This window comes from Pinus tabuliformis, chromosome 4_2 (genome assembly GCF_031772625.1).
Source record: "Pinus tabuliformis cultivar Carrire ecotype Pingquan chromosome 4_2, CPIR1, whole genome shotgun sequence".
Classification (NCBI taxonomy): Eukaryota; Viridiplantae; Streptophyta; class Pinopsida; order Pinales; family Pinaceae; genus Pinus; species Pinus tabuliformis.
Genome location: NC_142304.1, coordinates 480,923,446 through 480,948,441, shown reverse-complemented (window position 1 = coordinate 480,948,441; position 24,996 = coordinate 480,923,446). Strand labels below are relative to the sequence as shown.

The following is a 24,996-nucleotide window of genomic DNA, read 5'->3' as shown; positions in this document are numbered from 1 at the left end:
CAGCAGTTGGAATAAATGATTTTATTAAAACTCAAGACAGTACAATGAAATAAATACAATATAAGTATATATTTGACTGTGAATAGTTTCCAAGCTCCAACTTGGACTTCAGTGAGGCTCCAACCTCCAGAGCACCAACTCTGTTTAGCAGTGGTTCTGCACTTAGGAGCACCTACCCCTAATGACTTTAGTCCTGTTCAGTTCTGAGGCTCCAACCTCTTGGGCTCCAACCCAATCTTGGTATACACTAGTATGCTGTTGCACTCTATTCAGCTGAGGTTCTCTCACTCCTACTCTCCTGCCTCTGCTACTTCTACAACCTCCGCTGCTTCTGTTGCCTCTTCTGCCTCTGCTGCTTCTGCTACCTCATGCTCTGGTTCTTCACCACAATAACGGCCTCCACAGTCCTCTATTTTTACTGTTTTGTGCATTCCCATGCCTTCGTCCATTCGTCTCTGCTTACACCGCCTCTTAGACTTCCTCAACGCTCGTTGTCATTTCCTCTGTACTCGCTTGCTTCTTCAACTTCCCAGCTTTCGGTTTCCTCTGTCTATTCGTGCTCATAGGACACATTGAAACAATGGCAAGAACTAAGTCATATGCAAAGGACACATATGCAGAAAATTGTAACAGCGCTCCTGTTTTCTCATGATAGCAGGCATACACAGGGATCGCTTCATTTAACGGGCAGCCACGTCCTGATCGCAATCGCCATCGACATTATTTCAGCCTCCTAAACTATCGGGAGCATTATTGTATTGCATTTCTGCCTCCAAACCCCGCGCAGACCAAATATCAATTACACAGGAAATATGAGCAAAAACAGGTGAAAGTGCTAAAGGGCGGACTTTAAGGATCATTGCACCTGTATCTATACCTATGTTGGGTCCACAGTGAAATCGCAATCGACAGTCGCAGCATATGGTCGATGGTCGATGGCTGATGGATGCGATAAGACATTAAGCCAAATTGCAATATAGCATCGGGTCCACTCTTGCAATCACAATCGGCGTTCAAGACTTCTGGGGGCCCTTTATACATTGGGCTCATGACATCGCCGATGGCTGACGGCCGATCCACCACTGGACGTGATATTATATTAAGCCATGTTATAATGTTTAATCGGGTCCACATGCTTTATCACAATCGGCGCTTCTAGTCAGACAACCCTCTGTGTAGCATTGCGATGGGCGGATGCGATAATAGATTAACATATATTGCAATGTTGCGACGGGTCTACATATATATGTATCGCTATCGGCGATCACAAAGGGGCCGCTTACCACTGTATGACTTCCGCTCTGAATTCCCGATGCGATAATCGCTATCGGTGATCGCAATGGTCCACTTGACACACTGTAACGCCGTTCTCCTGTCACATCAGTCAAAAAACACGTGAAGTTAAACCTACCATCCGATCATTCATCAGGCAATCCGACGACGTTTGCTCCTCCTGATCCCTCGAACTACCCACGCGTTAACTCGCGATAAAGCAGTTTTTGCCCTATCCCATCTGCCACACATTGCCCGGTGATTGTGATCGTCTCCTGCGTACAATTACTACGCACCCTCCAAAGGCAGTGCAAACAATACCATTTACCACCATCCCCTCTCGCTATCTCCCGTGCATCTTTATCGCCCGGTAGCCGTCGGATCTTTTCACTAGAAATCTGACGGCTCATGTTTGTTTGCTGTTAAATGCGTCCACTGCTCCTCCAATAGCTCCTGATAACTCTGTCTACTTCCTCTATGGCTCTGATGGCTCTGTGTGCTCCTCTTCTTTGGCTCTGTCTGCTCTTCTCGTCTCCATCTGCTCCTCTGGTGGCTCTGTCTACTCCTTGAATATTGCCATATTGACATCAATGACAATGCGTGTCCAACAATCTCCCCCTTTGTTATTGATGGCAATATTATTTTTCTCTCTCCCCCTTTGACATCAATGGCAAAGGAATGCATACAGACTCCCCCTGTCAAACTGCTCCCCCTCTCCTGCTGCATCTTTATGAATGAACTTGAGTGATGATAAAGAAATAACCCCCATCTTTTGACGCAGATGTTCGAATGCTTCTCGAGGAAGAGGTTTTGTGAAAATATCATTTATCTGCTTCTTTGTACTGATATATTCCAGGACGATGTTTTGTTCAGCTACTTGCTCATGGAGGAAATGATACTTGATTGGTATGTGTTTGGTTCTTGAGTGCATCACTGGATTTTTGCTGAGACTGATAGCACTTGTGTTGTCACAATAAACGGTAATTGGTTGATCTGTACATATGTCGACATCTTTTAGAGCTTCCTTCATCCATAGTATCTGAGTACAATAGTCTACTGTAGCAATATACTCGGCTTCGACTATGGATAATGATATGGATGACTGTTTTTTGCTGAGCCAGGATACCAAACAGTCTCCTAGGAAGAATGCATTTCCACTAGTACTTTTCCGATCATCTATACTTCCAGCCCAATCAGCGTCGGTGTATGCAGTTACAGTCAGTGTTGAGTTCTTTGGGTACCAAAGACCGAAATCAAAAGTTCCCTTCAGATATCTAAGAATTCTTTTTATAGCTAATAAATGGGATTCTTTAGGAGCATATTGAAATCTTCCCACCATTCCTACTGCTCGCATTATGTCTGGTCGTGTAGCTGTTAAGTATAGAAGGGCTCCAATCATTGACCTATAATGAGTTGCATCTACTAGAGGGGAGTCATCATCTTTGCTCAGTTTGTAGTTTGTGGTCATAGGTGTGCTCATGGGTGCACAATCCTCCATTCCATATTTTTTGAGCATGTCTTTTAGATATTTGGTTTGATATATGCACAATCCTGCTCTGGTTTGAGATATTTGAAGTCCAAGGAAGTGGGACAGCGCTCCTATCATTGACATCTCAAACTCTTTTGACATGTTTTGAGAAAATTCATGGCTCATTTCATCATTATTACTAGCAAAAATCAGATCATCGACATAAACAAGAGTAGCTAGTAACTTACCTTGATCTGTCTTTATGGATAGATTACTTCCAGCCACTCCCTTTTTGAAGCCTTGTTATTGTAGATAGTGATCCAGTCTTGCATACCAAGCTCTAGGAGCTTGTTTGAACCCATATAAAGCCTTTTTCAACTTACAAACTAAGTCCTTTCCTGCTATTAGATCAAAACCTTATGGCTGCTCCATGTAGACTTCCTCCTTGAGTTCCCCATTTAGAAATGTTGATTTCATGTCCATTTGATAGATTTTGAATCCTTTTGAGAAAGAAAATGCCAAGAACATCTTGATAGCTTCCATACGAGCCACTAGTGCAAATGTCTCTTCAAAGTCAATTCCTTCAATTTGTGAATAGCCTTTGCAGACAAGTCTTACCTTGTTTCTGATAACCTATCCTTCCTCATTCATTTTATTTTTGAACACCCATTTGGTTCCTATTATGTTTTTGTCCTTTGGACGAGGTACCAGCTCCCATGTCTTGTTCTTCTCAATTTGGGTCATTTCTTCTTCCATGGCTTTTACCCAATGAGGATCCTTACTTGCTTCTGCAAATGTTTCTGGTTCTATCATAGATAGGAGGGCAATGAATTTTCTCTTGGGTGTAATTGTTATCCTTCTTCGAGTCTACACACCTTCATCTTTATCGCCAATGATCTACTCTTCTGGACGATGTCTTTGGACATGCTTCATCTTTGAAGGGGTATTAGGTGGTTCTCTTTCCTCTTCTTCTTCTTCTTCTTCCTCATCTATTTCTTCTTCTTTAGGTTCTTCTTCTTCAATGAGAGAGTCATCTTCATGTTCTTCAATTTCCTTTTCTGGAAGATCTTCATCAACCTTTACATCAATGCTTTCCACTATTTTCTTTAGTCGATAACTGTAGCAATTGTAAGCCTTGCTCCATGTAGAGTATCCAAGAAATATCCCTTCATCAACCCGAGAATCAAACTTTCCAAGTGAGCCATCATTTATTTTTATGAAGCACTTGCTTCCAAAGATCTTGAAGTACTTCACTCAAGTAGGTCTTCCTTTCCATAGCTCATAGGGAGTTTTTTCACAATTTGGTCTTAATTGAGTTCGATTCAGTGTATAGACAGTTGTTCCTACTGGTTCTCTCTAGAATTTAGGTTGTAAGTCTGCTGCTAATAGCATAGTTCTTGCCATTTCTTGGACTGTTCGGTTTGTTCTTTCAAATACCCCATTTTGCTGAGGTATTCTGGCAGCCGAGAATTCCCTTTTAATTCCATGAATATTACAGAACTCACTAAACTCGTTTGATGTGAATTCTCCTCCTCTGTCTGTTCTAAGGCACTTAATTTTTGAATCTTTTTCATTTTCTACAAGGGCTTTTAGATTCTTAAAACACTCAAAAGTTTTAGATTTATACTTTATGAAATATATCCACATCATTCTAGTATAATCATCAACAAATAACACAAAGTACCTTTCTCCTTGGAGTGCTTGATTTCTAGTTGGCCCACACACATCAGCATGGATGATCTCCAAGGGCTTCGATGTATAGAGCTCCTTTGTCTTGTGGCTAGTTCTAGTCTACTTTCCATGTTGATATGGACCACACACTACTTGATTTGGTTTGGACAACCTTGGGATGTCTCATACATATTTGATCTTGCTGATATTGATCATATTTTCAAAGCTTGTATGTCCAAGTTGCTTGTGCCACGGCCAACTCTCATCTGTTTGACTTAAGTAGCATTTATCTTGAATCTTGTTCAGAATGTAAATGTTGTCTGATGTTCTCACCCCTTTTTCCACAAGTTTCCCTAAGGAAGAGTTCCTTATTTCACAATCTTTGGTGTTGAAAACGACCTTATGTCCTTGATCATAGATTTGGCTAACACTCAGGAGGTTGTGTTTGAGCCCGTCAACTAGCAGAGCATCTTGAGCTTTTCCTTTTCCATTGATCAGAGTAACTGTTCCTTTTCCTGCAATTTTTCCTGATCCACTTCCAAAGGACACATTCCCTTCCTTTTTACTTAGTGAGACAAACTTCCTTCTGTCTCCTGTCATGTGTCTGGAGCACCCACTATCTACAAACCACTGGTTTTCATTATTTTGAGCATATAGAGCCAGGTTGCATTTGTCCATGCTGGAGTTCTTGCTACTCGTCTTTCTTCCTTTGAGTGGGCAGTCTTGTTCATAGTGTCCATTATTGTAGCAGAAAGAGCAAATCAAATCAAATTTGGTCAAGGGATCAAATGAATTGAACGTTTTGATTTTTCCCTGCCTTTTGGGGGCATATGAGTTGATTATTCGGTCCTTTAGCTTTGTCTTTTCACTTCTGCAAGCCATACAATGTTTGGCTTGATGACCGAAGTTTTTACAGTGAAAGAAATGTCCAAGAAAGATGGTTTTGTACTTGTTGAAGCAACCACGGTTTGAGTCGATTTCCTTCCTGGGAATTACTCCTCCCTCGTTCTTTGGATTTGCGATGGGCCCTTAGTGGAGTACAGGTTTGTATTTGCTGTAGTGTCCATGATTCGACTCCACATTCTTCTTTGGAGTAATTCTCTCTTCATTCTTGGGATCTGGGATGCACTTTTAATAACATACTTTTTCATCTTTTGGATTGCAGGAAAGTGCATCAGCATAGCTTTTCGCATTATTCTTAGTGCTTGAGGATTCTCCTTTGAAACCTATTCTAGACTTGTCATGTTGAGGTTTTTGATTTTTCAGAATAGTCTCAAGTATTTGAGAGCTTTTACAGCAATTTTTAATTTGCTCCAACTCCTTTCTCAGAGACACTATTTCGGCCTCGTGTTCTTCACAAGTCTCTTCCTTTTCTTTAAGCTTTTCTTCCAAGAGATCTTCTCTCCTTCTTATTTCCTCATATTCCACTTTGAGAGAAATGATTTTGTTCCGTAGTTTCTCATTTTCTTCAATGGAACTTATTAATAGTTCATCTACATTTCCTTCCAGCACTGAGCCATCATCATCTGCAAGTGCCATGAATAATGCTTCTTGGCTTTCATCATGATCACTTTCCTCATCTGATTTCTTTTTAATGACCATAAACTCATCCTCATCAGATTCATCTTGCTTGGAGAAGAATTTTTTCTTATTGAACCCCTTCTTTTTATGTGCCATTCTTTTAGAATTTCCTTCATCATCACTGTCATGTTTATGAGGACATTTTTATGAATAATGACCTATTTTACCACATTTAAAACAGATAAGAGGATACTTGCCTTTAAGCTTAGATCCTCTCTTCAGCTTTCGTACCAATTGAGCCAATTCAGATTCCACATCTAACTCATCACTATAGTCATTCCTTCTTCCCCTTCTTTGACTTTGAGGCCTTGAATGCTACATCTTTGGAGCTTGGGCCACCTTTCCTCATTTCATAGGTAGTGAGAATTCCATGGAGTTCATCCATTTTGAGGGTATCTAGATCCTTTGCTTCTTCTATAGTGCTTATTTTGGAGTCAAATCTGTCTGGAAGAGACCTTAATACGTTTTGAACAATGGTACTTTCTTCCACTTTTTCGTCCAATCCTTTCAGGGAATTTACCACTTCAGCTACTCGGAGGAGGTATGCTGCAATATCTTCTTCATCCTCCATACTCAAACTTTCAAATTGTCTTCTGTGAGTTTGAAGCTTTTCCTTTTTGACTTTTGAGTCTCCATCGTACAAGCCAACTAGCTTCTCCCACATTTCTTTGGCAGAGGTACAGTGCATGATTTTGTAAACTCGCAATCAGTGATTCCACTAGTGATGGAGTTCATGGCCTTTGCATTTGTGATGTAGGCTTTCCTCTCGTCTTGGTCTGTTGGAAGAGTGGAAGTAGTTTTGTATTCATTTTGAACAAAATGCTAGACTCTAGGTCCAAGGGACATTAAGTAGTAGGTCATTCTTTTCTTCCAGAAACCAAAGTTAGTGCCATCAAACAAAGGAGGTCTTCCTGATGCTTTGTGATTTCTCATCATGGTTGTGGATCCTTCTTCAAGCTGTTAGGCTAGTATGAAAAAGCCTGCTCTAATACCAATTGTTGGAAATATTAAGACAGGGGGTGAATCAGTATTTCTTACTTTTTTATTCTAGTGATTTCCAAAAGCATATATAGATATGTATATGTTTACACAGAACACAAAAACCAACAGCTGGAATAAATGATTTTATTAAAACTCAAGACAGTATAATGAAATAAGTACAATATAAGTATATATCTGACTGTGAATAGTTGCCAAGCTCCAACTTGGACTTCAATGAGGCTCCAACCTCCAAAGTACCAACTCTATTTAGCAGTGGTTCTGCACTTAGGAGCACCTACCCCTAATGACTTTAGTCCTTTTCAGTTCTGAGGCTCCAACCCAATCTTGGTATACACTAGTATGCTACTGCACTCTATTCAGCTGAGGTTCTCTCACTCCTGCTCTCCTGCCTCTGCTACTTCTATAGCCTCCGCTGCTTCTATTGCCTCTTCTACCTCTGTTGCTTCTGCTACCTCACACTCTAGTTATTCACCACAATAACGACCTCCACAGTCCTCTGTTTTTACTGTTTTATGCATTCCCATGCCTTCGTCCATTCGTTTCCACTTACACTGCCTCTTAGACTCAACTCTCACTGTCATTTCCTCTGTGCTCGCTTGCTTCTTTAGCTTCCCAGCTTTCGATTTCCTCTGTCTATTCGTGCTCATAGGACACGTTGAAACAATTGTAAGAACTGAGTCATACGCAGAGGACACATATTCAGAAAACTGTAATAGCGCTCCTGTTTTCTCATGATAATAGGCATACACAGGGACCACTTCATTTAACGGACATCCATGTCCTGATCACAATCACCATCAACATTATTTCAGCCTCCTGAACTGTCGGGAGCATTATTGTATTGCATTTCAAACCTGCGCAAACCAAATATCAATTACACAAGAAATATGAGAAAAAACAAGTTAAAGTGCTAAAGGGCAAACTTCAAGGATCATTGCATCCATATCTATACCTATGTCAGGTCTGCAGTGAAATCGCAATCGGCAGTCGCAACATATGGTCGATGGCCGATGGCTGATGGACACGATAAGACATTAAGCCAAATCACAATATAGCATCGGGTCCGCTCTTGCAATCGCAATCGGCGTTCAAGACTTCTGGGGGTCCTTTATACATCGGGCTCATGACATCGCCGATGGTCGACGGCCTATCCACCACTGGACATGATATTATATTAAGCCATGTTATAATGTTTAATCTGGTCCACATGCTTTATCGCAATCAATGCTTCTAGTTGGAAAACCCTCTGTGTAGCATTGCGATGGGCGTATGTGATAATAGATTAACATATATTCCAATGTTGTGACAGGTCCGCATATACATGTATCGCTATTGGCAATCGCAAAGGGGCGCTTACCACTGTATGACTTCCACTCCGAATTCCTGATGTGATAATCGCTATCGACGATTTCAATGGTCCACTTGACACACTGTAATGCTTTTCTCTTGTCACATCAGTCAAAAAACACGTGAAGTTAAACATGCCGTCTGATCATTCATCAGGAAATCCGATGACGTTCGCTCCTCCTGATCCCGCAAACCACCCACGCTTTAACTCGCGATAAAGTGGTTTTTGGCTTGTCCCATCTGCCACGCGTCGCCCGGTGATTGTGATCACTCGCCCACGTACGATTACCACGCACCTTCCAAAGGTGGTGCGAACAATACCATTTACTGCCATCCCTGCTCGCTATCTCCCGTGCATCTTTATCGCCCGGTAGCCATCGGATCTTTTCACCAGAAATCTAATGGCTCATATTTGTTTGTTGTTAAATGCATCCATTGCTCCTCCGATAGCTCCTGATAACTCTGTCTGCTTCCTCTATGGCTCCGATGGCTCTGTGTGCTCCTCTTCTTTGGCTCTGTCTGCTCCTCTCATCTCCATCTGCTCCTCTGGTGGCTCTGTCTACTCCTTGAATATTGCCATATTGACATCAATGACAATGCGTGTCCAACAAAGTTTTGGCAGTATTGTTTGAACTGGGATCTTCTGCAACTTTCAAATGAATGGCCACACTTTTTCGTCCTTCTTCCATTCATCCCTTGCTTCGTTTATCCAATCTAGTTGGATAATAAAAATAGCACAAAACAATGCTTCCACATCCTCATCTTTTATTGAGAGTGCATATACAACAACATTTAGCTTCCCTTTGTTGTAAGTGATTTCAAAGTCATAACCCAACATATTTGTGACCCATTTTTTTGTTCTTTTAAAGATAATCTTTGTTCTAAAAAGTATTTAAGACTATCATGATCCACTTTTACCTTGAAGTGTCTTCCCATTAGGTAAGGTCGCCCTTTCTTAAGTGCATGTAGTATTTCCAACATTTCCTTCTCACAAATATCTTGCTTGAGATGTAGTTGTAAAAATACCCAATTTCCTACATCAAAACTTCTTTCACTATGATGTTGATCTGCCTGTTGTTTCATTTGATTTTGCACCAAAGTGGTGTTATCCTTTAAAAGTTGGAGAACTTGTTGTTGATGCTCGATGTGATATTTCACTGCTTGAATCTTTTTCTTCTTGATATGTCCTTCTATCTTGAGAGTTTGAGGAGTGGTAATTTCTTCCAATGCATTACAAGATATGGTCGGATTCATTTCTTGATGCTCGATGTGATATTTCACTTCTTGAACATTTTTCTTCTTGATATGTCCTTCTATCTTGATAGTTTGAGGAGTGGTAATTCTGGCCAATGCATTACAAGATATGGTCGGATTCATTTCTTCTTTCTCGATGTGATATTTCACTTCTTGAACATTTTTCTTCTTGATATGTCCTTCTATCTTGAGATTTTGAGAAGTGGTAATTTTTGCCAATGCTTTACAAGATATGGTCAGATTCATTTGTTCTTTCTCTGGGGTTGGTTGCTGGTGTATATCCTCTTCTTTTGACGTTTATTGATCATTTTCTTCCTCCTCTTCACAATAAATGTAAAATAATTTCTTCTCAACACACTTATGACCTTTAATGTATTTTTTATCACAATTGTAACAAATCCCTTTTTCTTTTTTTTCTTCCAATTGTTGTGGTGTCAACCTTGTAGGTTATGGAATGCTAGGAGAAACAACACTTCCATCTTTATAGTTATGAGGGGTAGACTTCCTTGTTGCCATATTTTTGCTTTCCACTTTTCTTTCCAACCTCAATGCCTTCTCCAATGAATCAGGTTCCCAAAGATGACCTTCATGTTGAATTTTATCCTTTAAAGTCCCTATGGAGACATCAATCCTCTGCTTCTTTGGAATATCATTTTCCCTTATATTCAATTTTTGAAAGTCCTCAATGTGCTTTGTTATTGAACACTTTTGTTTGAGATTTATCAATTGGCTAAAGAAGGTGTTGCTCTTTGTATCCTCATAAAGTGCTATCATTTGCTCTGTGAAAATTGACCACGTAACAAGTGGTTTATGAGAACAAAGCCCTTTATACGATAAAAATTGATCTGGTTCTAAATATGAATATGCAATATGTACCTTTTGTAACAGTTGTACCTCATGTAGATCAAAATATTGCTCCATCTGTAGTATGCAATTTAACAGATCATTGCCATCAAACTTCCTCATATCACCTTTTCTTGATTTTAGGAGCTCGATCTTGAAACTATTGTAACTCTGTACTTCTAGATCTCCAAGTTCTAAAATTGCATCCTGTAGTATCCCTCTTAGTCCTCTTTCTAACATGGCAAGTCTGATCAAGATTGGATTCTGCAAGGAAGATTTATGTCAAATCTCCCACGATGACCTGATTATAGACTGGTTCAGTAGAGAAAACTTGTACGAAGTGCAACATGTCACTGTTTCCACCTTAGGATCTGAAACCAATACACAAAAAACTATATTCCGTCTTATTTCTGTAAATTCATCGGAAATTTCAATCTGATGCTCTTAGAGAAAGTTATGACAATTTTCCCAAGTTCAACTATTTGGAATGAAATTCTAGAGCCTACAAAACCCTAATTTCTTTAGATAATATCTCTGAAAATATAGCGAGACAAGATTGAAACTTCGGACCCAAGTTTCAGAATAGTTTCTTCTCAAATGGTTTTTTTTAGCTTCTGAAACTTAGTAGTGAAAACGTTATAGCGAAAATTCCACGATGGCATGTTTGAGATGGAATTCTGGAGCTTGAAAAAACACTAACTTCCTCATATCATATCTCCGAAAATATAGCGATACAAGATCTGAAATTCGGACTCGAGGTTTAGAACTATTTCTTCTCAAATGGGTTGTTGTTTTAGCTTTTGAAACTGCGTAGCAAAAAAGTTATAGCGACAATTCCACAATGACTTGTTTGAAGCAGTGAAACCCTAGAATCCAAAGCTCTGATATCAAATGTTATGGAACCAGGTCACAAAATAGAAGAAAAGATAAATAAACAACTTCAAAACAAGCCTCTTTGAGGGGGCAACCTCCTTTACATTACACAAATAAAAAATTCTTAGATGATACAAATGACAAGACCTCCTATCTATATATAAGAGTCTAAGGGGTCATAATATAATCAAAGCCGACATAAAAATAATAATGTAAGAGCACATTAATAACAATAGTGGGCTTCTATAGGGCACAATAATAACAATATGGGGACTACATGGGCACAACAATATAATAATGGGATTGTACTAATAGCAATAAGGGGTTACACTAGTAGTATAGGGACCTAACAATTGCATCCACTCACCCTAATTAAGAGGAAGAAAATAAGTTTACCGTATTTTCCCCAACTTTAAAACTAAATAGAAAAACTTGCTACTTAACTAAGAAGTAATTAATATTTCTAGAAAATTTATAAATCATTTATGAATAAAATGTTTATACTCAATTTAGTAATAAATATATATACCCGAAAACTGAAATTATTTGTAATCACTCTTTATTAATTCAATGAACTTTGTGCAAAATCCTCATCTCTTTAAATAGTAAAGCTTCACAATAAGCATAATGCATTTATGTCCTTTGTTCCATCTCATTAATCTCTCCCCTTAAACTAAGATGTATTAAGAAATTGTATTACGCTTCTTACTCCTTTGAATAAAGAAAAATACATTTACCAAGTGGTTCTAACATTGTTTCTTTTCAAACCTATACATCATGCATCTAAAAATATTGATGTGAAAGTAAAGTATAAGAAATAATATGAAAGAATGTGGGGGTTAAAAAATTAACTAATGTGAATGTAATCTAGTATGTGAAATCTTCTATCAAATCACTATATAGCAACATAATCACATAAACACATCCACCGATAACATAAATACGAGTGTGAATGTAAAATATGAAAAGTGATATAAGAGGTGAAATTCTCTGCCAAATAACCGAAAAGAAGAAAACACACCCACCATAAATATCCCTGTGAAAATAAAATATGAAAACAGGTATGAGGAAGTGTGGAAGTTAAAAAGTAAATCAGTGTATAATCAACTTTACATTAGTACAATATTAGGAGAAATCCTCTACCAAGTAACCCAAGGATAAGTTTCCTATCTTATAAGAGATATGTTCTAATATTACATTCTGTGTTTACAGTGTGTTTCGTTAATTAACGAAACAGAGAGAACATTCTTATATGGATTTAAAAGTATATTCATATAGTATTTAAAATATATATTAAAAGTGTAAAACAATTGTATATTGATTTTGAAAATAACTTATATAAAAATATATTATAAAATAAATTTTAAATATCATAAATTTTTTTAGTTAATTTAGAAGTTATATTTTAATGATTTAATATTTAAAATTATTTAATATGATAGAATATCTATTTCCCTGAGGGTAAAGTTTTCTTAAAATTATATTATGAAAACTAAATTATATTATGAAAACTTAATTGATAAGCATAAATAATATTGTAGACTTTTTTTCTTTAAAAAAATATAGTGAAAACAGAACTTATATGTCTATAAAAATGATTTAATTTTGGTTTTATTTGAATTTCAATAAATATTGAAATTTGTAAGTTTATCTAGAAATCTTAAGAGCGGTTTTGTTAGTCTTATCCTTATCTATTGATTTATCAGTGTCATTTTCTAGATATCATTAGAAGCCTATATTGTTTCTATCAATTAGGCTCATGTACATTTTGTTACTTGAGAAAATAAGATATACATGAGCCTAATTTATAGGAACAATAAAGGCTTCTAACAATAATTAGAAGATAAGTGATCCAGGTGGATATTGGTGGTCACCCGCCTATTACACTTGGACAACCACCGTTGTTTCTTTCAGTTTTTCAATTTCCTTATTTGTAGCACAATTTACTATATTCGGCATTTTTTCGGGTCCTGAAATTCTGGAGTCATTTTGAAGCCTTAAATGATGTTTTTTTAGGAAAATCGGGACCAACATAATTCTTATATTGATATTGGTCATTTAAAATTTGTAGTCCTCAGATAGATCTTTTTAATGAGGTATTGTGCGTGTCAAATGGAGATCGTATGCCAAAGTTACGATCCTAGGAAGTTGATGTACCAATTTACCGATACGAGGCCCATAGTTTGGCGCTTCTTCTCCTAGGGTTAGGTTTTTAGATGTTTAGGGTTTTTTATTGTTTCTAAATAATAAATAGGTTTTTGAGCCTCATTGTAACACAATTCAGAGGCATGTAGCCGCCACATCTCTTCTCAGAGATAAGCTACCATCGTCCGTGCTAGTCTTATTTCCATTCTGTTTGTAAGCATATTTCAGTATCTGAAATTAATGAAATGAAGTGTTAATTCTACTGTATCTTTGTATTTATGGTTATATCTGTAATTTGTTGCGTCCCTGTTTAAATCTGGATCAGTGGTATCACAATGGTCCTCTTTTTCTCTATTTTTCTTTATATGTCCCCAAGGAGGTCGAGATATAAGGAGTTAGAGCTCGATCTGGTTGAACCTTTGCAAGATCAACCTCACAAACCCCCATGACTGCCCTTGGGGGAAAAAAATAAAGACGAGATGGTAAGAGATCCTATCAAAATATTGCTTGAGGAGGCCCTCGAGAAACAAAGGAATGTGATGATGGATAACTTTTCCCATATCCTTCAACGATTACCCACCGGCAGCACATCAACATCCAGCAGCCACTCTGGAGGCTCCACTCCTTTTAAGGTACAAGTAAACTTTGACATTCCCATATTTGAGGGCCAAATAGATGCAAACGCCATAGATAAATTGTTAAATCTGCTAGAAGGATATTTATTTGTTCATGATTTTCCCAGCTGAGAAAATATTATTTTTTCTCTTCTCAAAGACACCCCCCATGTCAAGGACTCGTGGGAAACCTACTGTGAACATAAGGATGAAAGTAAGACCTCACTATTTTTAGGTGCACCCACTTGGAATTCTTTCCAAGATGCCATGAAGGAGCAGTACTACCATGTCGGGAGTTATGAGGATAAATACATAAAGTGGACAACGCTGCAACAAGGAAGGGACCAAGATATGTCGGAGTTTACCAATTTTTTTCATACCCTTCACATGAAGTTGGGTGTCAAGGATTCCAAGAAACATTTGATACTCAAGTACCGTGGCTACCTACACAGGTACATCCAGGACGAGATGGAGTTCTTAGACATCTGCTTGCTCGACATGGCGTACTGATATGCCATCAAGATCGAGTAGAAGTTTACACAGAAGAAGCAAGACTTTGGATCTGCAAATTTGAAGCAAGGGAAAGGTGTCCCCAAACCGCAGAACAAAGGACAAAGCCAAGGCGGGGTGGCCCAAGACAACCTGCCAAAGTGGTAAGCAAAGAACAACACCGCGAAGCCAAAGAACAACACAGGAAAGTGGTGTGGGTTCCATAAGAGATCCACTCACAACACAAGTGAGTGTCGGGCCATGCAGTCACTGGTGGCCAAGATGAAACCTTCCAAATCAGATGCATGTTCCGAATCTGAGTCACAACCCGACAAAGGGAATGACAAAGGGAAGCAGATTATTGATGCAGAGCCCAATGCCACAGTTTCCACCACGAAGATCCAGAAGGAGGAACCCAAAGATACAGAGAAGGAGGAACACCTCTTCCTCTCTCATATGTGGATAAAGGGTTCCCTGCTATAGTTCATTGTCAATTGCAGGAGCCAAAATAACCTCATTTCGTCAAAGTTCATGAAGCGGCTAGGCTTACCAACCACAAAACACCCAAAACCGTACACCATCGTGTGGCTTCACCAAGGACGAGATCTTCGCGTGAGCTAGTAGTGCCACCTTCCATACAGCATAAAGCCCTTCACGGATGAGGTATTCTGTGATGTTTCTCCCCTTAATGTTTGTGATGTATTATTAGGCCAACCATACTTGTGGAAGTGACATGTTGTGTATGAGTCAAGGCCTCCATTGTTATTTTTACTTTGGGGAATAAGTTGTACAGGATACCGGAGGTAGCAACACCTACTGCCATCTCTTTGGTTACTGAAAAACAATGCAGTAAGCTCATTTTTGAAACCAAGAAATTTTTTTTCCTGATGATACACCCTAAGGAAAAGAAGAAGATGGTGACCACTACCTCCAGACAGGACCCCTCCACAAGACAACAACAAATTGACAAGGTCGTGGAGGATTACGAGGACATTTTCACCTCCCGCGCAAGGGTGCCTCTGAACTGTCAAGTCAAGCACTCCATCGATCTAACCCCAGGTGCGTCGTTTCCCAATGGACCAATCTATCGGCGCTCCATTCTAGAGAACGACGAAATCAAGAGGCAGATTCAAGAGCTGTTGCAAAAAGGTCACATCCAGCCGAGTTCATCACCCTATGGGAGCCTGATTGTGTTGGTATAGAAGAATGATGCCCGACTTGGAGACTCTGTGTTGATTATCGGGCACTGAACAAGATCATTTTCCGGAATAGGTACCTGATCCCACAGATTGATGACCTTCTAGACCAACCAAAGGGTGAAAATATTTCAGCAAGATCAACTTGAAGTTTGTATTTCACCAGGTACCAATCGAACCCTCCGATGTGTGGAAAACTACCTTCAAAGCCAAGGAGGGCCTTTTCGAAGGGTTGGTTATGCCTTTCGGGTTGACGAATGCTTCGGAAACCTTCATGAGGTTGATGGATGACATCTTGCGGTCATTCACCAACTTGTTTGTAGTGGTATACTTGGATGAGATCCTGATCTTCAGCCAGAGTTGGGAAGAACACCTCCACCACATCTGGTAGGTTCTCCAAAGACTGCGACAACACAAGTTGTGTGCCAATTTGGAGAAATGAACTTTTGGCATGACCCAGGTTTAGTATCTAGGATACATTATTGATGAACGGGGGCTGCACGTGGATTCAGCCATGATCCAGGTCATTCGATATTGGTCATCCCCAACCACTCTGACAGAGCTTCGTAGTTTTCTGGGTATTTCCAGTTTCTACCATAGGTTCGTGTTGGGATTCTCCCATATCACTTGGCCCTTAATTCAAGTCACCAAGGGAGGAGAAAAAACAAAATTCTTTTGGTCTAAATCTCGATAGAAGGAATTCGCAGAGTTGAAACATCGCCTCTGCTCTACACCAGTGCTCATATTACCAGACTTGTAACAGCCATTTCAAATCAAGACGGATGCCTCTGTCTATGCTATTGGGGTAGTCCTTACTCAACAGTGGCATATCACAGTGACACACTTTCAGACACAATCTAAAAGTATCCCACTTATGAAAAAGAGATGTATTCCATTGTGCAGGCCTGTCAACAATGGAAGCATTACATTTTTTGGAAGGAAACAGTCATCCACACAGACCATTGACCCCTGCAATTCATACGAACGCAAGGGAAGTTGCAGAATGATCGCCACTAGAATTGGTCCACATACCTACAACAGTTCCATTTGAATATCAAGTATAAGAAGGGCAACACCAATAATGTTGCAGACTGCCTCAAATAACCATTGATCAAGGCGTTAACCATCGTGCTCAACTTTTGTGGGCACGAGACTTCTGATTGGCCACTTCTCTACAAAAACGACCTAGAATTTTGCCACACATATCAGATGCTCTTGGAGGGTCATCAAGTTCCATATTTTCATGTCCAGGATGCCCTATTATGTCAACTAGGACACCTTTGTGTTCCTTCAAGCAAGTGTGCCAAGATGATTTGAGAAGCGCACTACAGTCAGGTCGCTGGGCATTTTAGGGTCGAGAAAATGGTGGCAGTACTACAGAAGTATTTCTATTGGTCGAATCTTCGACAGGGTGTCAGGAAGTACATCAGATCATGCACTGCCTACGCCATTGTCAAACCTACCATCAAGAAGCAAGGCCTCTATACTCAGATGCCTACCCCTAGTCGACCTTCGGAATCCATCTTTATGGATTACATGTCGGACCTTCATTCTACTAAGCATGGCAACGACTTTGTTTTTGTGGTCATCGATAGATTCTCAAAAATGGCCATTATGGCGGCCTACAAGAAGAATATCACAACAGAAGCCACTACTAAACTCTTCTTTGAATGAGTGTGGATACACTCTGGGATCCCATAGTCTATCATCTCAGATCGGGATAGCAAGTTCCTCAGTACATTTTGATCCAGTCTCTGGTCAATGTTGGACACTAAGCTCACTAAGTCCACAGTTTTCCATCCCCAAACTTATAGCCAAACAGAGGTCGTCAACAAGATGATCGTACACATTTTGCACATGTACAACTCAAAGAATCCACGCACATGGAATGAGAGGCTCCCCTATGTCTAACACAACTATAAACGATCTCTCCATAGCTTGACTAGCCATAGCCCTTTTTAAGTGGGCTTGGAATTCCATCCATTATGTCCCATTGATGTGGCCATACCATTTGCATCTATTCAGACAAGTTCGTCTGATGTCCAGTCTGAAGCCGATAAGGCAAATAACTTAATTGAGCACATACAACATGTCCGCTAGTAGGTCCATGACATTTTGGAGAAATCAAATGCCAAGTACAAGTAGTGACATGATCAACATCGGGTGCCACACAAGTTTTAGGTGGGTGACAAATTCTGATTGCATTTGCAAAACGAATGCCTTACCAAAGCCTATTAGAAACTTATATCACTCTGATATGGTCCTTTCACCATTACCAAGGTTATGGGAGACAATGCATTTGAGCTCAGCATCCTCCCATTCCTTGGCCTACACCCAATGTTCAATGTGGACTCCCTTCAACCATACTTCCCACCATTGCTAGACACATCAGACATTACAGAACAAATCACCCCTACTAGTTAAATCCAGATTGCATGGTACAAGCCACAATTGATTGGATCATGGAGACATAGATCAAGAACACCTGACAACAAAGGATCAACCTATATCGAGTTGTCAAAGCAAGACGACTCCTTCACCAGTGAAAGTGGCTCACTAGGGACCAAGTTCAGCAGAAGTTTCCTCATTTCATGGAGGAACTCAACACAATGGGGACCATTGCTTCCTGAGGGGGAGGAATGATCCAGGTGGATATTGGTGGCCACCCGCCTATTCCACTTACACCCCCACCATTTTTTCTTTCTGTTTTTCAATTTCTTTATTTGTAGCACAATTTACTATTTTTGGCAATTTTTCGGGTCATGAACTTTCGGAGCTATTTTGAGGATCTAAACAATGGTTTTTGGGAAAACTAAGACCAGCATGGATTTTTGTTTGATTTTGGTCATTCAAAAGTTGTAGTCCTCGAATAGATCTTTCTAATGAGGTATTGTGTGCGTCAAACAGAGATCATATGCCAAAGTTATGATCCCGAGAAGTTGATGTACCAATTTACCCAAACAAGGCCCATAATTTGGCGCTTATCTCCTAGGGTTAGGTTTTTGGATGTTTAGGGTTTGTCATTGTTTCTCAATAATAAATAAGCTTTTGAGCCTCATTGTAACACAGTTCAGAGGCATGTAGTCACCACATCTATTTTCAAGGATAAGCTACTATCGTCCAAGCTTGTCTTATTTCCATTTTGTTTGTAAACATATTTTAGTATTTGAAATTAATAAAATAAAGTGTTACCATCTTCGTATTTATGGCTATATCTATAATTTTTTTATCTTTATATTTATGGTTATATCTATAATTTGTTGCATTCGTGTTTGAATTTAGATCAATGAAACTAATAACTCAATAAATAAAAATAAAACTAACAACCCATATGTTAAAATTGCTACATAGAGTTACAAATTTCAGTATTTATTAAAACTCTAACCATTTATTCTGTTTATGAGAATTCCATCCAAAGCAATGTCTTGCCGTAGTCGGTTGGGAAGGAGGCTCAGCAATTGTAAAGGACCATATCTTCAAAGTGAAAGGGATGATTGTAGCATAATGCATATCTACAGAGCTCCCATGCAATAGAGCTTCTAATCTAAATCAATGTGGTGACAAAACTCAGCGTAATAATGGATTACTGTATTTGTATAACAATTTTCATTACCCTACGCATGAGGGCACAACTCACATGGTCGGGGCGGAGGACTTTCTCGCTCCCCACCCGTAATCAAATCTCGTTATATGTCGCGCTACTCTGTAGCCTCTATGTTTCATCGATCTTCTGTATTTATGTAATGATTATGTGATTGATCTGCATCCGTATATAATGTAAAGAAAATATAATGTACTCTGGGCCATATATAGCTTCTAAGGGGACTTGCACCATTTTTCTTTAAAAAAAATAATTTTCACTACCCAGCACGTAAGCTCACGGATTTCATTAATGAAAAATATAATTTGCATAATGAAATCTTACAATTCAATTAATTCGACATTGTAGATAGACGTTTAAATCTCAATTGATATTGGAATGCTTCATATGTAATTTCAACATTAACCGTTAAAATATGCAATCTTAACAATTAAAATATGTAATTTCAACGTTAATCAGAACTGATAAATAATTAAAAAGAAAACATATTTTCTTAATAAATAACTATATACTGAACTCTGTAATCATAAAAATAGTAGTGAATTAGTTATAAAAATAGGAGTGAACTAATTATTAGTTAATATCTATTTTTTTAAAGTGTAAAATAATGTTTTTTACACTTTTATTCCTATTTTATTTGATGATTTAAATTTTTAGTAAAAGAAATTAAAATATATGTAAATCAATATAGATTCATTTTAAATAAAGATCCAATATAAGTTGAAAAACTAATTTTTCACACATTATTTAAATGTTTTGTATTTTTTTTAGATATTTTTATTCTTTTATTTTTGCTGATATGAACAAAATTTCAATTTTGATATAATTACACATTATATTCAAAATTTAATCAATAAAATAATATTATAATTTTTGGAAACTTTTTTATCAAATTTGAAAATTCATTAATGAAAAAAAAATTAAATTTATAAAAACAAAATAGACTTATTTATTGAAAACTTTAACTTTGTGGACATAGTATTTGGGAGATAGTATTTTGGAGAATATATATATATATATATATATGTGTTTTTTTTCTGAGATTTGTTAGAATTTGAATTATACAATTTATATGATTTAAGTGCTTTTGGAAAATTTTAAAGAGAAACTTTTTAAAATTTTATCTTAAATAATTGAAAACCACATTCTCATTTAAATTCTTATTTTATATATATATTTTCATTATAAAAACAAAAATGTATCTTATGCTTGCAATTAAAAAGCACAACGTAATTAAATTAAACAAAAACAGTTACTTATTTAGAAAACTCTAGAAGCAATGCAGATATCAAAGATACTTAATTTTAAAACCATGAATATTCTATATTATCATATTTATGGTCATTTAAACTATCTTTACCATCCCTCTGTTGGTTATCCTTAAGTCGATTGCAGATTTCTTGAATATTCGGGAATCGGATGGTCATGGGCACGGTGGACAGGTCATGGGCATGGTCATGTCCATCGGATTTCCAAATATTTGGGGAAACTGCAATCTACTTAAGCTCACCGACATCTGTCTAACCATAAATTCATTCACACATTTAAAAAATTACCTATTAAATGAAAAATGCCATGTCCATCGGATTTCCAAATATTCAGGGAAACTGCAATCTACTTAAGCTCACCGACATCTATCTAACCATAAATTCATTCATACATTTAAAAAATTGCCTATTAAACATAAATTCATTCACACATTTAAAAAATTACATATTAAACGAAAAATGAAAATTTTATAATCTCAGGCAAGTTGAAATTAAACCAAATCGTTAATCTACGGATTGAAATTAATATGAAACAATAAAATAACAATGATTGGTCAATTCGATGTCACCACAGTAAAATTCTAATCACACGATCCTTAAACGAATAATACATCACAAAAGTGCAAACAAAATACATAGAGTTTATGGATTGAAAGAATATTGTAGTCTGAACAACCAGTCCGATTGTTGAATTTATTTAATAAGACAAGATGGGAAACTATCCAGTATCATGTATGCAGGAAATATTATTCGGATTGTGGAAGAATGGGTTGAATTATATGCCAGTTGCTCTTGATAACGACCGTTATTTGAAAATTAAGCAGCAGTGTGCCAGCAGCCTTCTCTGTCCAATCATGAAATGGGAAATGGCTTCCAATAGACTAACACAGCAACAGCAATGGTAGTAAAATCCTGCAAATAAAACATTAAAACATAAGATCGTTTACAAGTATAGACAATGACTTGGAGTGAATGTAATTGCTTTTCTGGTGTGGTAGTTCGTTAGGTATGAGAATAGAAACTTACTTTAATGATTTTATGAAATACTGGGAGAGGGGGCCATAACGGGAGAGATGGGTGGGTTTCCGAAAATAATTGGTGCGACAGGAGCAACAGCAGGTGATATAAATTCGCCTATCATCCGTCGATTTCCACTTCTGTGAGTCTCGCACAGGCTGGGCAAGTAAACACCTGCACAACTTATAAATAAATAAATAAATTAGATATTATGTAATAGAATATAGGGGTATGATTACTAGTGTGAATATTCTTTTAAGGTATAGTTTAATTGGTGGAGTTTTTGTTGTTCAATTTGTGAATGCGAAGTCAAAGGATTAAATCTCCTTGATGCCCTTTTGAGGTTGTATTATTATCCATGGATGTAGCAGCCACACAATGATCATGAGCCACACTTAAAAAAGTGATACTGAGTAAGAGTAAGCTATGAGTATACAACAAAAAAGTGAACTTGACAACCTCTCAAGCATCAACAGTGACGAGGATTCGAATGCTACCCAAAATAAATCTTCATTTAAGAGCAAACCAGATCTCCTAGAACAAACTTCTTCTCCGACTATCTTCAAAAGGACGAACACAATAGATCGTAAAACTAAGACACCAATGTCCCAAGAACCAGACGAGATGAAGGAGATGCAAGATAAAGAAAGTTAGAAGACCGTAGAGAAAAAAAAGAAAGCTATAGCACCAATTTTGCCAAAAAAGACGAGGAGCCAGACAATTAAAAACTAAGAAAATTATAGGTCCTATAGACCAATTTGGTCTCAGTGGACGGTAACCACTATCATCATCATCATCAACATCATATTTTAATGTTTTGAATTTATGTTGATTGCAGATTTGGAGAATATTTGGGAGTATATTTAATGTTTTGAATTTATGTTGATTGTAGATTTGATAATATTTAGGAATCTGGATTATATTTTAATGTTTTGAATTTATGTTGATTACAGATTTGGGAAATGTTTGGGAGTATATTCAATGTTTTGAATTTATGTTGATTGTAAATTTGAAAAATATTTAGGAATCATAGTTAGATTTTAAAATATTTCTAAAATTTGCAATAGGTATAAAAATACCCTATTTAACTGTTAAAGTCAAAGTTACTCCATTTTATAAAATCTATTAAAAAAAATATCCAAAAAATGTTGAAAATTAGCTAATTAGTTAAACCTAATTATCCATAAAATTTGATTAATTCTACAACACATAGAGATCACATCACATAGGCTGGCCCTAAGCATTAAAGTGAATTTAATATGGGATAGAAATATCAAAATTAATTTTATATTAATTTGGATTTGCCTAGAACATAAGAAAAACATTAAGAAAACTATATGCATTACAACTTACTTTCCTCCTAGCCTAGAGAGATCCAATTAGCAAGGAATGTCAAACCAATAGGCACCTTTCCCGAGGAAGAACCTGAATTATAAGTAGATATCGTAAATTTTGAAATATGTCGGTAAATATTTTGAACTATATTAGCAAATTTTTTCCAAATTGAAAGAGTTCAAATAAAATTGATTTTGTATTGCATCAAATTCAAATCTGAATTAGGTAACTATGGTTAAGAACATGTATTATAAGAGTTAGGTAACTATGGTTAAGAACATGTATTATTCTCTTATGAGATTATATATTAAAATATAAAGGGGTAGGATATATACACTTCCATAATATTTAACAAGTAAATTGTTTAAGTAGGTATTTTCTTTTGCAAATAAATTGTTTTATACACCAATTTAACTAAGAGATGTTACATACTAATTTTTTCTTTGACTTGGCTATGGCATTAAAATTAAATTATCATAATAAATAGTTTCTCCTAGAGTAAACCAATTTAATTAAAAAGTTTCCTATACCCATTTGATATCTGACTTCACTGTAATTTTAAAATTAAAATTAGATTACTATTAATATATATTTTCCTTATAATAAAATTAAAGTAAAAATCCATAAAATCTCATAAACCAATTTGATGTGTAACTTCACTATTTAATCTTAAAATTAAATTATTAGTCACTTGTACAGATTAAATTATTAGTCACTTGTACTTTTCCCCTCTTATAAAATGACAATTAAAATGTAAATAGATAAAAGATGTATACTACGGTAACTTTTAACTTTTGACAACCAAATTGTTCCAAGCGAAGTCTTTTCTTTTAAAATAAATAGTCGGATACACCAATTTAACAAAATAAACTATATATACTAATTTGCTCTTTAATAACTTAACTACTGTATTAAAATTAAATTATTATAATAAATACTTTCTTTTAAAGTAAACCAATCTAACTAACAAATTTCATACACCAGATTAATACTTACTTCATTATAATCTTAAAATTAAATTATTATTAATATTTACCTTCTCCTGCAGCCAAATTATAATACAGATCGATGATATTGGGACAGTTATTGTAGCAACGTGGAGAGCATAAATTCTTTGTAAAGTCACGTTCCTCCAGAGTATCAGTAGACAACCCTACTGTCATCCTTTCCACCCCACAAGCGTTCATGCATTCTTCCGTTTCTATCAATTCATTCATATTCTCAGCTATAACATCGGAACTCTGCACATTATCAGTTAACCGATCAATTAAGACGAAAACCAGGTAGAGTTAATCCTTAACATAGAATTAGTATATGAGAATAATCCATCAATGGAGAAAGATCTGAAAAACGTCAACGTCACCTGGCATTCATACTGCAGACTGCCATCCCTCAAGATGGACTTCTCAAGCACACAACGTGCTCCAGAAGACGACACAGAAAAAGCGCAAACCTCCACGGGTAGCTTCTCGCATATTATCCCCCTGATCATTAACCAATCGAACAGTAAGTAATCTAGAAATTAATCGATGGTTAACTCTATGACCAATTACTATGATCTGATTATCAGAAAAGGATTAACCAAGCTAATTACATATTCTCAATGGAAATACCCCACATAAAAAGAAATCGGCTTTACATACCGTAAGAAACTTGCAGACTTGTAAGTGAAATAAGGGCTGCGATAGTCAAAAATATCCTCAAAATTGTCATTTTTGTATCGCTCTGAATTTGTGTCACCGCTGTGTTTTTTTGATATTATCAAGGCGTATATAACAGTATCAAGTTTCAACTATATAATCGTTATCTGTGGAAGTTTGATTCTCACCAGTCTCCGGATTCACAAGTTTCCAGGTTCGAATTCAACTAAAATTATATAATCCTAAAAGCTTCACAAGTTTCCAGGTTCAAATTCAACTAAAACTATATAATCTTAAAAGCTGCTCCAACTATATAATTATCTGCTGAGATTTGATCCTCACAAATTTGGCTGTTCAAGCCCAGGCAGGATTATGTACCT

General features: G+C 37.0%; 1 protein-coding gene across 1 annotated transcript; it reads right to left on the bottom strand.

Moving 5' to 3' along the window:
- Positions 1-21,660: 21,660 nt before the first annotated feature.
- LOC149170041 (uncharacterized) lies at positions 21,661-24,689 on the bottom strand. The gene is made up of 4 exons (XM_089427216.1): positions 24,616-24,689; positions 24,340-24,460; positions 24,013-24,217; positions 21,661-21,815 (listed from the first exon to the last, which is right to left on the bottom strand). Exons 1-4 carry the CDS (start codon positions 24,687-24,689, stop codon positions 21,661-21,663), a joined length of 555 nt encoding a protein of 184 aa, XP_089283342.1.
- Positions 24,690-24,996: the final 307 nt, after the last annotated feature.

Bases quoted from the DNA above. Each gene is read 5' to 3' on its own strand.
- LOC149170041 (XM_089427216.1), bottom strand. From the start codon at position 24,689: ATGACAATTTTGAGGATATTTTTGACTATCGCAGCCCTTATTTCACTT. The intron at 24,461-24,615 runs GTAAAGCCGATT...GTTAATGATCAG, and splicing joins CTGCAAGTTTCTTACGGTAT to GGGGATAATATGCGAGAAGC. The intron at 21,816-24,012 runs GTAAATATTAAT...TAAGTTGTGCAG, and splicing joins TAATTTGGCTGCAGGAGAAG to GTGTTTACTTGCCCAGCCTG.